General features: G+C 38.6%; 1 protein-coding gene across 4 annotated transcripts in view; it reads right to left on the bottom strand.

Moving 5' to 3' along the window:
• slc39a10 (solute carrier family 39 member 10) overlaps positions 1 to 14,967 on the bottom strand; it is a 29,364-nt gene extending 14,397 nt beyond the window's left edge. Inside the window, exon 1 of one of the 4 annotated variants that reach the window (XM_056252013.1) lies at positions 14,834 to 14,967. Coding sequence is in view for 3 of the 4 variants with exons in the window: in XM_056252009.1 (XP_056107984.1) it covers positions 14,751 to 14,789 (39 nt within the window). In the remaining variant the exon portion in view is untranslated. Of the gene's footprint in view, positions 1 to 4,514; positions 4,636 to 5,090; positions 5,173 to 14,750; positions 14,796 to 14,833 lie in introns of those variants that run through there. The other 3 variants (XM_056252009.1, XM_056252012.1, XM_056252010.1) reach the window with 3 other exon arrangements.
• Positions 14,968 to 16,330: the final 1,363 nt, after the last annotated feature.

Below are 16,330 nucleotides of genomic sequence, written 5' to 3'. Positions count from 1 at the left end.
TCGTTCACTTGGATTGAAGTAATAGCGAATATTAAAAAGCATTTGGTTAACAGAAAAGACATTGTTATTTTCCAACATCCTACATGTTCTGTGTACTGTATTGATCTGTCCACCTAAAACACATTTTTGTTTAAAAAAAAAAAAGGCTGTTAAAATCGATTCCCTATTTTCGCTTTCGACACTTGTGTTGGTTGGTCCGATCGATTGTGCAATCGATTTTTGAACGTAAAGTGACAGCCCTAATCACAACAGATGACACTCTAGTAGGGGTGTAACGATACCCTCATGTCACGATTCGATGCATATCACGATACTGAACTTACGGTATTATTGCGATACTCAAAGACATATGGTAAAAGGTTGACAAAAAACTAACTGTTGATTAAAATGCTAAATTTGGTATTACATTGGGTGCCGAAAATGAATAGGCTTGGACTTGGTGCCGTTTACCCAATGCACAAGACAATGGTGACACCAGAATAAAAATATTCATGATTCGAAAGCTGAAAATACAGAATTATTTTAGATGAATATGCTTGCACTCTTTCACTGAAGATACATTTAAAATAATGTAGGCCACCTTTTACTGGTAATATAAGACATTTGGCATTATCAGGACCCACAAATATATTTCCCCATTGCATTATTATACATTAAATTCAACATATATTAGTTTAGTGTAGTACTGACACTGAAACTCTGTAAACTTGACTTTTCACACACAGTCATTTTCATTTTGGGTGAACTATACACAATATATATTGACACTATCCACAATACATATTGTTGCATTTTTGTATTGCGATATATTGTGACAATATATTGTTACACCCCTACACCTGTTCTTATCTGCAGGGCCACTTTCTGGACAGAGCCAGAGCCATGCTTTCTACATACTGTTTTCAGTTTGAATGATAACAGGAAAGGATAAACCAAACACTTATGTTTCCATGGGCTCCTGTTTCAACTAAGATATGAAGAGACGAGCAGTGTGCCATTTACTGAGGTGTGTTTATATAGTGTCCTCACACACATACGTAGGCTAGGATCAGAACAGTCACAGGAATTTTAAGCCTCAAGCAGACGCACACAAGCACAACCAGAGTACTGAAGCCGTCTGATGAACAGATAGAGATATAGATGATTGTTGACTTTCTCATAAGTGAGATTCATGTTACTACTATGTCCGTAATGATCTTAGCCAAAAGCCTACCAGTGAACAGCCACAATATAGATGATTCTACCACATTATATTTACTTGTATTTATTTTTAACTAGTCTCTCTAATCTCCCATTATGTTATTACAGATCCACTTTTGGCTATAAAACTAGGAAAAATGCTGTCTTTCCTAACAGTGCAGCCAAAACAAACATCATGAGAAAGGTCTAAGGTTTATTATAAAATATTAAATTATTTTGATAAATCTTTGTCAGGAAACCTTACTATTTGATCTTATTTTTTTACTGACTGTTCACTTGCCTCATAATGTTTGAACTTTATTAGTTAGGCTAGTAGTTTTTGCTGTGGTATTCAAGCTTTTAAGTAATAAAATGAAATCAAAGTTAAGTTACATTTGTGAGTGAAGTAAAAAGTGAGTGGAGTAAAAACATCATTAAATGTTCTCTTTTGGAGAACAGGCTTGTAAATGCCTCTCATTACAAGTTTGGAACAATGTTTATCACGTGTTCCTTTTTCAAATAAATGCATGTCAATCTCACAGCGCTTGCAGAGATGGAGCAGCATTAACTGTGATCGAGCCGCTCTGAACAGTGCTATGCTTCAACATGACCCCAAACCAAACCATGACATGGCAAAAGCTCAAAAGAAAACATTGGGTGAACTCCAAATGACATGGGTACCTACATGATGAATTTAGAATTATGAACATTAATTTAGAACATCTTTAACAAAACTTAAAATAAATAAATTACACTACATCTACGATGGTAAGTTGCACCAAACATCCCCCTTTGTAGAATCCATTCCTGTAATAAGCTGTTGGGCTAGCCCAAGTCCTGTTATGAGAGAGAGAGAGAGAGAGAGAGAGAGAGAGAGAGAGAGAGAGAGAGAGAGAGCCCTTAAGATGCATCATATGACTCTCACAAGGCTTCTGCCTAGACCGAGCATCTCTCGCAAGTCACGCATGAGTCCACCGCTGGTGAATTTCTGTTTACAATCTAGCTTACTGTAAGAAGTTGAGCAGGGTTACAGTGGGACTTGTCTGGATCAAATAAAGCAGCTTTTACAACACAGTCGATCAACTTTGTGGCGATCCGGTCAAGGCGGCCAATAATCCTCTCCAATTCATGCCTGTGCCAGCCCATTTTGTGATCAGTGTGAATTTTAGCAGGCCACAGAACAATTCTATAAGCTGCAGCTTAGCCAAGCAATGTGGGATCACATCTCTCCAACCAATAACTCCAGATATATGATCTGTCCTTGGTGATCTACGCATTCAATCGGTCATATTTCAACTGCAACACACACAAAAAAAATGTGCATGTCAGGAGAAGCCTCGAGGCTTGAGAGATGAGCAGATGCCACACAACAGATGGGAACTACACATGTTTTGCCAGCACAAGGAATTCTGGGAAAGGACAGCAATACATAGCTGCAGTGCACAAGGAACAGTTTGAGTCCAGTGAATGTAGACTACCTAACAAAGACATCTAAAAGGTCTTTATAGAAGAATATAGACGACGGTTCAATAAGATGGTCCAGCTGGTTAAACGGGCCTGTTTGTGTGTCTAGGTGGAGTCAAGAATTAAAGCTTCGAAAAGCATTACCTCTTGACCCCAAATACACACACACCTTTAAAATAAACAAACTCTCCAGAAGGTCCAGAACAGCATGTCATTCGGTTCATGTGGAGGAACTGCATCCTGATGCATGGTAGCAACATGGTTACAGTTTGTTGAGACTAAATGTAAGGCTACGTCCACATTAATCCGGATACATTTGAAAACGGCACTTTCGTTTAAAAACGCTCTCCGTCCACACTAGTGTTTTCAGGCGTTTTCCGACGTTTCAGTGTAGATGAGAAACTTCTAAATTCACCTTACTGCGCATGCGTGAAACCTCACCGAGATGATACAGATGGAAAAATAAATAATAAAGTTACCGCGCAATTCTTCTAACAGGATAATTTTATTTAGCAAAACTGATGCGTCCAGGCAACATGACATCATGACTTTCAAGTCAAGTAGCGTGTTATCTATACGCATTTTGAGCTATCCGCGTGTATGTCCACGCCGAAACGAACCGTCATCTTTTGCGTGTATGTCTACGCCGTTAAATGTCCGAGTGATTCCGCGTGTATGTACACGCCGTTAAATGTCCGAGCGAAACGAAGCAAAATATAGATCTACATCTGGGGAGCGATATTTTTTTTCCTAGGATGGTAGGGGAAGACTCATAAATGGTATTAACCCCAGTGACGGGTAGGTTTAGGGACGGGGTTGGGGTAGGTCATATATTTATATATACAGTAATATAACGTTAAGTCAACGGCGTTGATAAACACGCTGAAAGGCGATTATGCGTGTTGATAGCACGTCAAAAATGGAAATACGAATTGGCGTGTCATACATACGCCATTTCATGAGATCAGTCTGGTCCAGGTCACACTCAGTCACCATATGTTTGGTCTAAAACGCAACCGCTCTCATGTTTTGCCGCAGGACAGCAAATGCGAGTACATTTTCTGTCATCTGTGCAGGACTGTGATATGAAGAGTGTACAAAGTAACATTTTAGCAACAGTGTGAAAGTGAATAGCACATAACAGGCACAATACCGGTAAACATGAATATCTATTGGTACAACATGGATCACATGACTAAACTTACGTCATCATTTTCAAATACCTCCGGCTTCACAGTCCACACTACAACGCGAAAACGGCGTTTTCAAATTTATCCACTTTGGAGAGCGTTTTCCAAAAGCTACGTTTTCATTGACTTAAAACGCCGTCTCAGTGTGGACGGAAGGCCAAACCGGAGAGAAAAATATACGTTTTCAAACGAAAACGTGTTAGTGTGGACATGGCCTAAGATTACCTAGTGAAACTGTGGACAAACAGAAAGGTTTTCCACCCAAACCGTAAGTACTTAAACTGTAACCAGTCCATAAACTTACTTGTTTTGATCATAAACTGGTTTACATCTCATAAAAGCAAGCAGAACTGCTCCGATCACATGAAGAGGGCAAATAAAATACATTACACCATCAGCTGAGTGACCTGGATTAACCTAGAAATATTTATAGAGTGGTTTAGGCTAACTCTGACAACATAACCAAGTCAGATACAACCAATCCAACATATCGCAAGCTAAACCGGTGGCAACTTTCGAAACCACCAAGTCCAAAATGAGTTAGTGTTGCTGTCACCTTGCTGAACTGCTGATCTTCACACTACTAGGATCTGCTTTCGACAGTCTATCCAGAGTAAAAACGTGACATACAGATTAGTTTAGGATCTGCAGATCTGCCTACAGGTGCATCTGACAGCTTACCTCTTTCTGTCTCAACGGGGTGGATGAACAAGTCATACGTCGTCAAACTCGGGCAGGGAATGCTCTACAGCAATATGGAACGAGATCTGATGTTTTGAACTCTTCAAGTGTGCTGATTTAGTGCAGAGGGGAGGGTGTTCTGGACGTGTGTGTTTGTAAGGGTTGGTAGGTGGGTGTGTAGGAGTGGGTGGAGGGAGAGATTTGCGCTAATCATCCCTGAAGTAGACATCAAATGTGGGAAAAAAAAGCAGTTTAAGGCAATTTGTACTAGAGGTCGACCGATGTATCGGCAAGGCCGGTATATATCGGCTGATATTTGGCATTTTTTAAATATCGCATCGGCCAATAAGTTATGGTCTCTGTTCAACAGTTTTGTCTAATTCATCACTAAATAGAACGGTTAAACAAAGAAAGGAAACTCTATACTTAAAGTATTATAGCATTTGCTTTTATATTATTAGTAAAAGAAAGGCAAACACTATTATACTTTCTCATTTACTGTCGGCATTCAGTATACACATTTATATCATTAAACAAATCTTTGTATATATCTAATAAAGATTTAATTTCACAAACCTCGAATCCAGCAGTGAAATCTTCTGAAGTGCACATTTGTAGCCTGCATGAACGTGTTACCCTGTGTGTAACGGTCGGTCTGTGTTAATTGAAGGCAGACAGGAGAGTTCAGCTTCACTGGGAGACGCACGATCGTCAAACTTTAAACCCTTGATTTTACATTATGCTGCGCTATATTCAGTTGCCCAATATGTCATTTTAACTGTGTGCTGTATGTAAAATTAGTGTTACCTTGTCTTTATTTGAAAAAAATATGATTTGGTGCGCACAAACAGCTTTATATCTTTATACTGCTCTCTAAGATATCGGCATCAGCCATAAAAAAAAAAAAAAACACTATCAGGTCAACCACTAATTTGTACAGTACGAGCATCTTGACATCCATATATCCAAGGAAAACTCATCACTTATGAGATCTTTCTAGTTACATTACTGTTAGCCAAATATTGTTAACCAAATATACCAACAAACGGTTTGCCCATCAAACCGTTTCTCGTGGATAGCAAGTCTATCTAAACTCCATATTTCAACAGAGGGACTAAATACATGCAATTTGTTCTCATTGCTTTCGGTTTACAGAGTCAAACTTTGTGTGATTCAGCACAACAACTTCTGTAAATTGGTTTCAAAGGTCAGCTGTAGACTAGAGCTTAAATATCAGAAGGAAGAATCCTGCCCCATAAGTAATGGTCCAGCGTTTTCACAGACAATGCAGAAGAGAATACTTTGATGCATGTAGTTTTTCCCTGTGAGACTTCAGTCTGTGATGTCCAAGACACCAGAGGGCTATTATCCAGACAAGAGAGGTGATTATCAAAGAGAAGGCTAGATACTAATCAGAGGGATTTTTAACGCTTGTCAGGTTGATTGAGGAGTCAACAGGGGAAGACGTATTAGAGAGAAACCACTGAGAAACATAGGTAGGATCCTTTATTGTAGGAATGCGCCACCAATACAGAAACTTTGACTGATACGATAATAACCAAAACAAATTCACCCAAATTATTCTATATTTTGGGAGACACAATAAAATCAATAAAATAATAATAATAAAACAACTTTTTACAAAATAAAAAGTCTAGATCTCTATGTGCTTCAAATGACACAAAACATAATGTACACTGACACTTTCGGTTTTAAAATAGGTGCATCCCACTAGAACTGCAACAAACAATTATTTTGATCATTGATTAATTTAATGATTATTAGAATGATTAAACGTCAATTATTTCACAGATTAATCAGTAGCCTTTGATCTGGGGCTGCACGATCCATCGAAATCAATAACGCTTAAACCGATTTGGCTTATTACGATTTTGAAATTGCAAAGGCTGCGATTACTTTTTATGCACAGCTTGTCAGTGACGTACGGCTCTGTGATCAGTAGTAAATGCTGCTCCATCTGAAAGCACTGCGAGTTTGACAAAAGACAACATTTAATAACTAGGGCAGTCAGATAAACGCGCTATTAACGGTGTTAACGCAAACCCCATTTTAACGGCGTTAATTTTTTTATCGCGCGATTAACGGTCTTTTTGGCCTTGCAAACTTTGTAGTTTTTTTCACATGCTTTTGCAACAGGACGCGGCATGGCGGCGCTGCGCTATGAAACCCATTCATTTCAATGGCTTGCGCCGCGCGAGGACGTTTTGTTGCTTCGTCGACCAAAGCGCAAGCGGATCTAGCTAGACCGGAAACAAAACAACAGGCACGCCGCACACACTTGTTTAGACTTGCGAGCCGGCCAAATAGTAGGTTAACGTTAAGTTTTGAGTGGATGACGAGCGCGAGACGCCGAAATGGATGCCAATAAGATTCTGAATTGAAAGTTTACTTTTAAAAAGTTGCCAAATGGTTCCATTGACAAGACCAAAGTGATCTGTGTGTTTTGTCGTTGTGAACTGAGATCATCATCGCAGCACGTCCAATCTGAAATACCACTTGATGGCCAAGCACACACACAGCTGATGCGAATTCTCCGCCCCCTCGTCAATATCAGTACCTCGTCAGTATTTCTTTCACGCTTTTATTGATGGACAGTGTTACATTGTGTGAGAGATTATTTGCTCCAAGTGAGAATGTTAGTGTGAAATTGAACACAGTATATGCCAATGTTGTTTTCAATAAAAAACATTTGCACAAAGCAAGCCGATCCACTTTTCCATGTTGATAAGAGCATTAAAATGAGAAAAAATAATGGGACAAAAAGAAATCAAGAGACATTTAGAATAGATAAAAATGTGCGATTAATCGCGAGTTAACTATGACATTAATGCGATTAATCGCGATTAAATATTTTAATTGTTTGACAGCACTTATATATATATATATTCTTATTCAATTTCGTTTTCTACAGCACTATTAATCGTTTACAATTATTTCGTTTGACAGCACTATTAATAACATGTTTTTACTCCAAACTCACTTCATAACGAAAGTTGAGCATCCTCCTGAGATGTGGCTTCTGATACAGAATAAGGCACACAACATATTTCATAGATTCTATACAGTGATAAAGGCTATGTCGATTAGCATTGAAGTATAATATACTTTATTATCATAAAAATACCCAGGGTGGCTTGAAGAACTCAGATAAACCATATATTGTCGTAGTCGTGTATTTTTTCAGCTACTGCGATAGTATGATGCCCATAGGGATTTCCTGGAATGATCTGCGTTATCGCACTTCTGCAGAGCATATTTGGAGTCTCTGCGTGAGAGCGCCCTCTGGCTTTCAGAGGGAGCATCATTTACTACTGATCACAGACCAGTGCTGCACTGACAAGCTGTGCATAAAATAATCGCAGCAGTATAATTTCGATTAATCGTGCAGCCCAACTTTGATTGATTATTCAGCTTTTGCAATTAGTAAAAAATATTGATGTTGACCTAGCCTATTCTAACGAATAAACAAACAAGGAAATCACTTCAGCTTTAGAAAAGAGAAACAACCCTCTCAAATATTTTACATTTTATATTTGGACTGCAGTACCCATTTCAACCACTAGCTGTCAATATTATATACTGCACCTTTGAGGCTGGGCACTGAGACAAATTTTCTATTCATAACCTTGTAATTCAATTCCAATATAGATTTAATTCGATTCAATTGCTTTTTTTTTCAGTTTAACTTTCCCACACTGGTTCGGCTGGCACAAACTGGTTCGGCTTTGTTTGCCCACCGTGTCTTCTTCTATTGAATTGCATCCGGGAGGGCTGCATTACAGTATTGCACTACAGCGCCCCACTGCTCAAACCTCGTTATTGCAGGCCCTTAAAATAGGTCATATGAGACCAAAAGACTATTCTAAAACAAAAATATTTGTCAACAATTTTTTAATGTCGACGTTGTCTATAATGTCCACTAGCTTAATCATTTCAGCCCTACGTTCCACAAAATGTTTTTACAAATGATCCATCTAGAAATAGAAAGTCCCATGATCATATGGCTACAATTTATCAGCTTAAAGGTGCAGTGTGTGATTTTTAGCGGCATCTAGCGGTTCGGTTGCGAGTTGCACTAAGGGCTCAGCCCACTGCTCACCCCTCCCTTTCGAAGAAGCTACGGTGGCTAAAACGGGACAAACATATCGTCGTCTGAGACAGCAGAGAATAGCCAGAGTAAGCCAAGTTTCTGTACCACAGTCCATTATAAACCACATCATGGATAAAGTTTACAAAGCCATAGTCAGGTGAGGATCAAGGGTCTTAATATAATAATAGTAATCAGCTGATTGTCTCACAAACGTAACCAGCACATTTCTCCCCACATAGCAAACCCATAATACAGCGAGGGAGAACCACATGAAACTATGCAACTATATATTTTTTTCTAATAGGGTAGTAAAAGTTTAGCTGGCTAAATATGAGCTGTTACTGTGGCTGAGCTGGTTAAAGCGTAAAGCCTTGTTTAAACTCGACGCGTCCGCATGAGCCCAAATGTGCGTGCGGCAAAAATGACATGATTGTAACAGCGCGCGCGCCTCCGCATCCCCTAGACACCATTTACTACACACAATAGGCTTTTTTCTCTGATTTTGAAAACTCTTCGCGATCGACTTAAAATGCTTCCAAGATCGACTTGTCGACCGCGATCGACGGGTTGGTGATTCCTGTAACATACTGTTTTACGGTCAATGACAAGAGTACTAATCAGCTGTCTCACGAACGTAACCAGCACATTTATCCCCACATAGCAAAGCCATAACACAGCGAGGGAGAAGAAACAATCCAACTACATATTTTACACCACTGACAAGGGAAAAGTCACTACTCACGGTGTCTATGGCTTCTAGCTTTCTGCTGCTTCTCTTTCAAGGTAGTGACGAAACGCGCTCTGTAGCGCTGTTTGTTCGCTGTCGGCTACGGTAGAAACATGGCGACACAATATGTCGACCTTCATAGAAGGGGGTGCCCGCGGTTATGTCGATATAAATGTCTCATTCTAAGGTAATAAAAACATTACGGTTTATTAAGTAAGTTATTTATACACCACTGAAAACTAGTGCTGCCACTAACGACTAATTTTCTAACGACTAATCTTTCGACTAATTTTTCGATTAGTCGACTAATCTAAACGACTAATTAAAAAAAAAAATCAAGTGTTTATTTCGTTGTGTCCATTTTATTTTGAACTCAACTGAAGGGCCAAAACATAAAATGTCACCTGTTCAAAAACATTATGTATTAACAATCTAAGCATTAAGTATCTGCATTTCCATTAGGCTATACCATATTAGTCAGAGTCCTAATCTAATCCTCTAATAACAAACATGTATGTATTACTTAAATTAGCTCTTTGTTCTGCCTTAAAAAATGTACAGTAAGCTAATAATGATTAATTTATGTACATTTCTGAAAAGCATAACTGATAACATCACTCTGAATAGTAAAGTAGATGCAATGCATTTTCTGTGAAAAGCGCTATACAAATAAATTGGAATTGAATTGAAAGAGTCTGGACTAGCCCACTATGAGTCGCGCTGAAAGCAGGCAGGCACGCAGTTATGTAGCTCGCGTTTACACTTGCGTGCATGGCGGGCCCGTGCCGCGGTTCGCGTGAATGTGAAAGCAACACGGACTCGGGAGCGCTTGTTCAGGAAGTTAAGTAACCTGCCCATGCGTTTTAGCTGATTATGATGGATTTAGTTAAATAAAACACATGTAAGGGATGATGGTGTTGATGATTTACCTTGGATACGCGAGAGTTGAGTCTGCAGTGTATTCGCGCATTGCGCGTGCAATCAGGGCAACACATTTGGAAATCCACTGTCTCCTCAAAAGAGTCCGTTTGAAAAACACAATATATTGACCCGCGTTCTGTTTTCTATCATGCGCCGTGCACGTTTGCGATGGCATAAGATGCACGCAAACTCAACAGGGTTCGATAGAATTGAGTGTGAAACCAGACCAACGCTGCGGGGGGCGCCGGGAACAATCGCGCTCGCGCTCGGACCGCAGCAAACGAGCCCACTATGAAAGCTCCGTCACCTGCCTCCGCAATTTTTCATATCAAAGCAGTGAAGGCGGGCGGGAACGTGAAGGAAAATGATAGCAGATAAACCAGCAGGGCGCGCACGGCGCACAGACTGGTGTGTGGAGGTGAATTACAGTGAGCCGTTTGTGATGGGAGACCAAAAATAAATAGCGGTCAATAGTAAAACGACACGTCGACTAAAAAATTGCCGTCGACTAATTTGCATGGTCGATTACGTCGACTAATCGCGGCAGCACTACTGAAAACATAGTTATGGATGTCATATTGCATTTCTGTTAATAGATACTCGAAATTATTACACATTGCTTGCACCTTTAAATATAGGCTATCTGCCAATGCTGATTCAGCCGCGAATACTTTTTCCATCTCTATTTGACTGCAATGAGAACCCATAAAACATTCAAATACCTTTCTGTAGGCCCAATGCAAATCCTCACACCAAACTTGTAAAGCTATGCTTAAGAACAGCTTATTCCTTAAGAAAGGGACATGACATCACATGGAGAATTAAGCATCTTAAATGTGTCCTCCTTTTAAGCACCTAGTTAAATGGTAACATCTTGGCACAATATGCATGCTAATGCAGATGTTCAAGACTTAAGATATGAGCAAACTCTGAATCATGGAAATCTCTGAAAGTTCCTTTATATCAGAATTAACATGATGACTAATGTGACATTATATGACGTTGCCACACTTTGCTCCAAAATTTAGGAAGGAAGTAAAAGTCGAGACTTAAAACTTTGCATGTGCATTTTAGTACTAGCCTACATAGCCTAAATATAGAGATTTTACACTGAATACACATGGTAACTGAATGTTCAAGACTAGTTATATAAACCCTAAATACCTGACCTAATTATTTGGTCTTGAACATGGGAATAATTACTAAAACCAGTCACCTGGAATAGACCATAGGCTTTTTAGGCACAAATATATAAAATACTCCACTAAACCTAGCTAACTTAAAGTGTTTAATGTGATATTATAAAATGTAGATTTTCAGGCACATGCCAAGACCCCTTAAATCTTAAGACCCCCTCCACTGAGTTCATGTTCATTTAATCCCTTAAATTCTTAACAGCTCTGTACAGGCACCTATAGCTGATCATGTGAACAATCTTATGGGCTGTTATTACCAAATGTGAAGTCTTATTTGATTAAGACTGGGCAAGTCGCGTAATAAAATGCCAACCTGTTTGACTAATTCTTGTTTAATGCTGGTCTGTAAAACGACTTTGTTTGAGACTGTTCATAGTCAAATAAATACATGCAAAATGTTCAACTTTCAGAAAGAATCAACCAGTTGAAAATTTCTCAACTTATATATTGTGTTAGCAGCATGTATTACTATTATCTAATGGCACACTTGGGTTGTACCAAACTGTATCAGTGGTTAGAAACATTCATTGAAAAAGCTATCCATTGGCATTCCCATTCACCTCAACACAGTGAAAGGACACAATCTGCTATATTTGTTAATAACTAGGCCTACGTATTTCTGCTGCCATGTTGATTTGAGCCAACCTAAATTCCACTAACGACTCTACAGCTGCAAGTAAACGCAGTCGCGACACAACAACATTAATTGGCGCCTGAAGAACGCACACAGTCCCAAGCCCTTAAGCTCATCTGAAATGACAAACTCCTCACCTTGAAAGTATACAAATGTCGGCAGAAGCAGTCAACAAAATGAGCAGTCAAGTCAGACAACACGTACTTCTCACACTGGACCAACAATTTACTTAAGCCAAAGCAAATATCACACATCTACTGTTGTCAATGAAGTGGAGGATGTATTTGAAATACTACTTCTTATGAAGACGCGTGTTAACAATAAGTAATCCATTACATCCGTTATTACATTTCACCAAAATCTGTCTTTCCATCCATTTTTACCGACATATTTAACAGATATTTTTGAATGGCCATACCGAACGATGCTGTAATTAGCATGGCTGCAAAGACTCTCAGGCAGAACTGAAGTTGCAATACTACTAAATCGCAATCATCTATACCTATTAAGGAGTCTGGTAGGTCCATTTACTAGTGGTGGGGGGAAAAAACGATTCTGTTCAGTATTGCGATATTTTGCGCACGCAATTATATCGAAACAGTAGCCAGCGCAAAGTATTGCAATATTTAATTATAAAATTATCCGTTTTACTTTCGGGTTGTCTCCATTGGATTCTCTGAGTTTACTCTATATTTGTGTATTACATCCACAAGGTGGCGCTTGTTGCGGTGCTTTGTTGTCGTGCATTCAACAGCAAATTCAAATGAAAATGGTTTCACCATCACAACCGGTTGTACACGACGCTCCGTCTTCTTTCAAAATCGAAAGTGTGGGTAAATTTCGGTTTTCATCAAAAAACGAATAGTAAAGACATTATTTATTAACAATCTTGACATTATTTATATGATTATTCTCAGGTTAAGTTACTCTATTATGTCTGCTTTATGTTACTCTATTGTATTTAAATAATTTTAAGTTATGTGCTGGGAGCTCACCATTCATGTGAGGTCTCCAATTCAGAGAATTACATCCTGTCCTGTAATAAGGTCCTGTATCCTGAATGTTCAAGGACAACGTTTTTGCACTATCCTCCTAAGTTTTTGCACTTCAGTTAAGGTGTAGAAGATAATGTTCACAGAATTAAATGTGACATTTGAAGTGAGTTGAGCAGTCTTATTTTTGTAATGCCTTTGAATAATATGGGGGACATGAATCGCAACATATCGCAGAATCGAATCGCAATAATATTGAATTGTGACCCAAATATCGCAATACTATCGAATCGTCACATTTTTGCCAACCTCCCCCCCCCCCCCCAGCATTTACTACTTCACCTCAAACAATAGGCTACATTGTATTTATTGTATCCTCAGAGTCTCCACTGATAAAAACTACACTGCTTTTATGTTAAAAAAAAATCAAATAAAATGCTAAAAAACAAATTGCATGACCACTCAGCTAGGTATAAAAAAATAAAAATAAACAGGATTTGTAAATGTCAAAGGAGGTAAATACAAAGTGGCCTTAAGAAATTAACACATTTTATGGAGTAATTTGGGATTAAAGATTTTAGATTTCCCTTTCCACATTTTGAACTGGGTTAACATAGAAGTAGAGGCACTGTAGATCCACAAACAGCAGTTGTTGTGGTTAGGCACGGTTAAACAGAGGAAGGTTTCTGCAGGTGTGCACTAGCAGAACAGGAAAACAGCATCACCATTTCACTGCAGCAGTGCCACCATTTGTCCAGTCATTATGTCACATTTCCAGCATTAAAACGTAAAGAGTAGTATCTTGTTTATGCTTGTCCTACATTAAACTATATTAAAATGACTGTTTATGTCTATTGGAGTAACACCGTTCTAAAACCATATTGCAAACCAAACAGTGCTTGACTTGATTTATGTAGGCTAAAATATAAATAAAGTCAACTTATCAGAAGAAAAATAAAAGCTGGTCTTTTCAGCTGGTCTTCCAGCCTCGCCAGACTGGTTTTCGAAGGGATTTGGACACTTTTCAGCTGGTCAGGTTAGACTGGGATGGGATCTGCCAAATGTTACTCAAAATTCATTTGGAAACAAACATGTTGCACTGTCTGGGCCCAGAAAATGTGCAAAGAAACTGGAATTAAACAATCTGCATTATAACACCACATTCAAAACACAACCCAAGTTTAATTGGCCATTTTAATTTGACATTGTCAACTGTAATTAAAGGATAAATTAAGCATATGTGCACAGACACCTCAAAAAAGAAAAGAAAAAAAGATTAATTCTGCAGTCTAAGGAAAACCAGCAAAACAGGAACATTTGGTTTTATAAATAAACCAGCACGAGACAATCTTTAGGACTACAACACCCTTCATTTCTTCACATGACTGATCCTAAAGCCCAAACATACCATTAAACCCCACACTTCCTCTTCACGGCGCAAATCTTAATCAATGCCGTGAACAAATGTCTATCTTATTAACAGGATTCGCAATAAACACGTGTATCTAAAGCAGGGAAATGCAGTTAGTGGAGCAGCGAGTTTAAAAAGCGCAATCGGCGGAAATAAATCTAAATAGCAGCTGCTAACACTGCTAGCGCCGACAGCTATCAAATCAATAACAAGTCAAAACATTTTCACGGCTTTATCGTAATACCCTGCTCTCATTGACCCATCTGAAGCTGCTCGGGTCCATGTTGTGGGAGTGTATGAAAACAAAGCGGGTTTTATATAGTTTACCTCACTCGAGTGCCGTGTGCATCTCCTCTCCGCTCGGTACTAAAACACTCACGCTGCGCACAGCACAAATCTCAGACCCCACTGCGGAAACGCCATTCTCAAAGACAATTACGTACTTACTTGTTACGTTCTTACACCCGCCTCCACATTTCGAGGAAAGTGTAACGCACTTTACGTAACGTGGAACGCGCTCTATGACGTGTGCTTCCGCCACCAGACAGTCTGAGCTCGTGGCGGAAGCGGGCGTCACAAAAGTCCGTTATATCAAAGACTTTAGGACTTAAATATATTAAATCTGCATTATTTGCAGATGATGGGGCCATATGGATGAGAGGAAAGAATATAAAACATGTAGTAGGAAATATTAAGAAATCAATTAATAAAGTAGAAAAATGGTCTTATGAATGGGGTTTTAAATTATCAGCAAACAAGTCTTGTTTTATGGTATTCACAAATAAGAGAAATATTGATATAGGAACAATGACATTATATGGACAGACGTTGGAAAGGGTTACAGAATTTAAATACCTAGGACTATGGTTAGATAGCTCTTATACATGGAAAACACATATAGATAACTTGGAAACTAAATGTAAGAAAGTTATAAATCTCTTAAAGGCTGTGGCTGGAAATAACTGGGGTGCAGATAGACAGTCATTATTAAACATATACAGGGCTCTTATGAGATCAATAATAGATTATGGCAGTTTTATTTATGGAGCAGCAGCTAAAACAACACTACAAAGGATAGATAGATTACAGAGTAGAGCTTTACGTATATGTACAGGAGCAGTGAAAACAACACCTATCAATGCTCTTTTAGTAGAGACTGGAGAAACTCCACTGGAAATGAGAAGAATGAAATTAGGTTTAGTATATTGGATGAAAATTAAAAGTAGTATGGATGAAAATGTAACTTCAACAATTCTAAAAACTTGTTGGGAATATTCAAAGTTCCATATATGGATTTGGATGGGTTATAAGCAAATTGATTAAAGAGTTTGGATTAGAGGATAAGGAAATAGCACAATGTAATCCAATTAGTGTTGTTCCTCCATGGTTATTTCCTGAGATAAATGTAGACACGAGACTTCTTAAAATGAAAAATGAATGGAATTTAAACGAAATAGGGATACAGATATATATTTAAGAAACTCTTATTATACCTTAAAATATATTCAGATGGGTCTAAGAATTTAAAAGGGTGTGTGGGAATGGGAATATATATTCCTGAGTTCAAAATACACATTTCTAAAAGAATGTCAGATCAACTATCAGTTTTCACAGCAGAGATGGTGGCAGTTATATTGAGTTTACAATGGGTTGAGGAGGTTAGACCAGATAGGGTGGTGATATGCACGGATTCCAAAGCAGCTTTAGAAAGTATTCAGGGAGAAGGAAATAATAGGAAAGATTTAGTATTAGAAATTCAGCACAGTTTATTTAGATTATACAGGGGTGGCATTGATATTTGGTTTTGTTGGGTACCAGCACATG

The sequence above is a fragment of the Rhinichthys klamathensis genome, unplaced genomic scaffold (genome assembly GCF_029890125.1).
Source record: "Rhinichthys klamathensis goyatoka isolate OS25496 unplaced genomic scaffold, OSU_Roscu_1.1 h1tg000090l_1, whole genome shotgun sequence".
Taxonomy (NCBI): domain Eukaryota; kingdom Metazoa; phylum Chordata; class Actinopteri; order Cypriniformes; family Leuciscidae; genus Rhinichthys; species Rhinichthys klamathensis.
The sequence above is the reverse complement of the archived record's forward strand: the minus strand, read 5'-3'. Positions and strand labels throughout refer to the sequence as shown.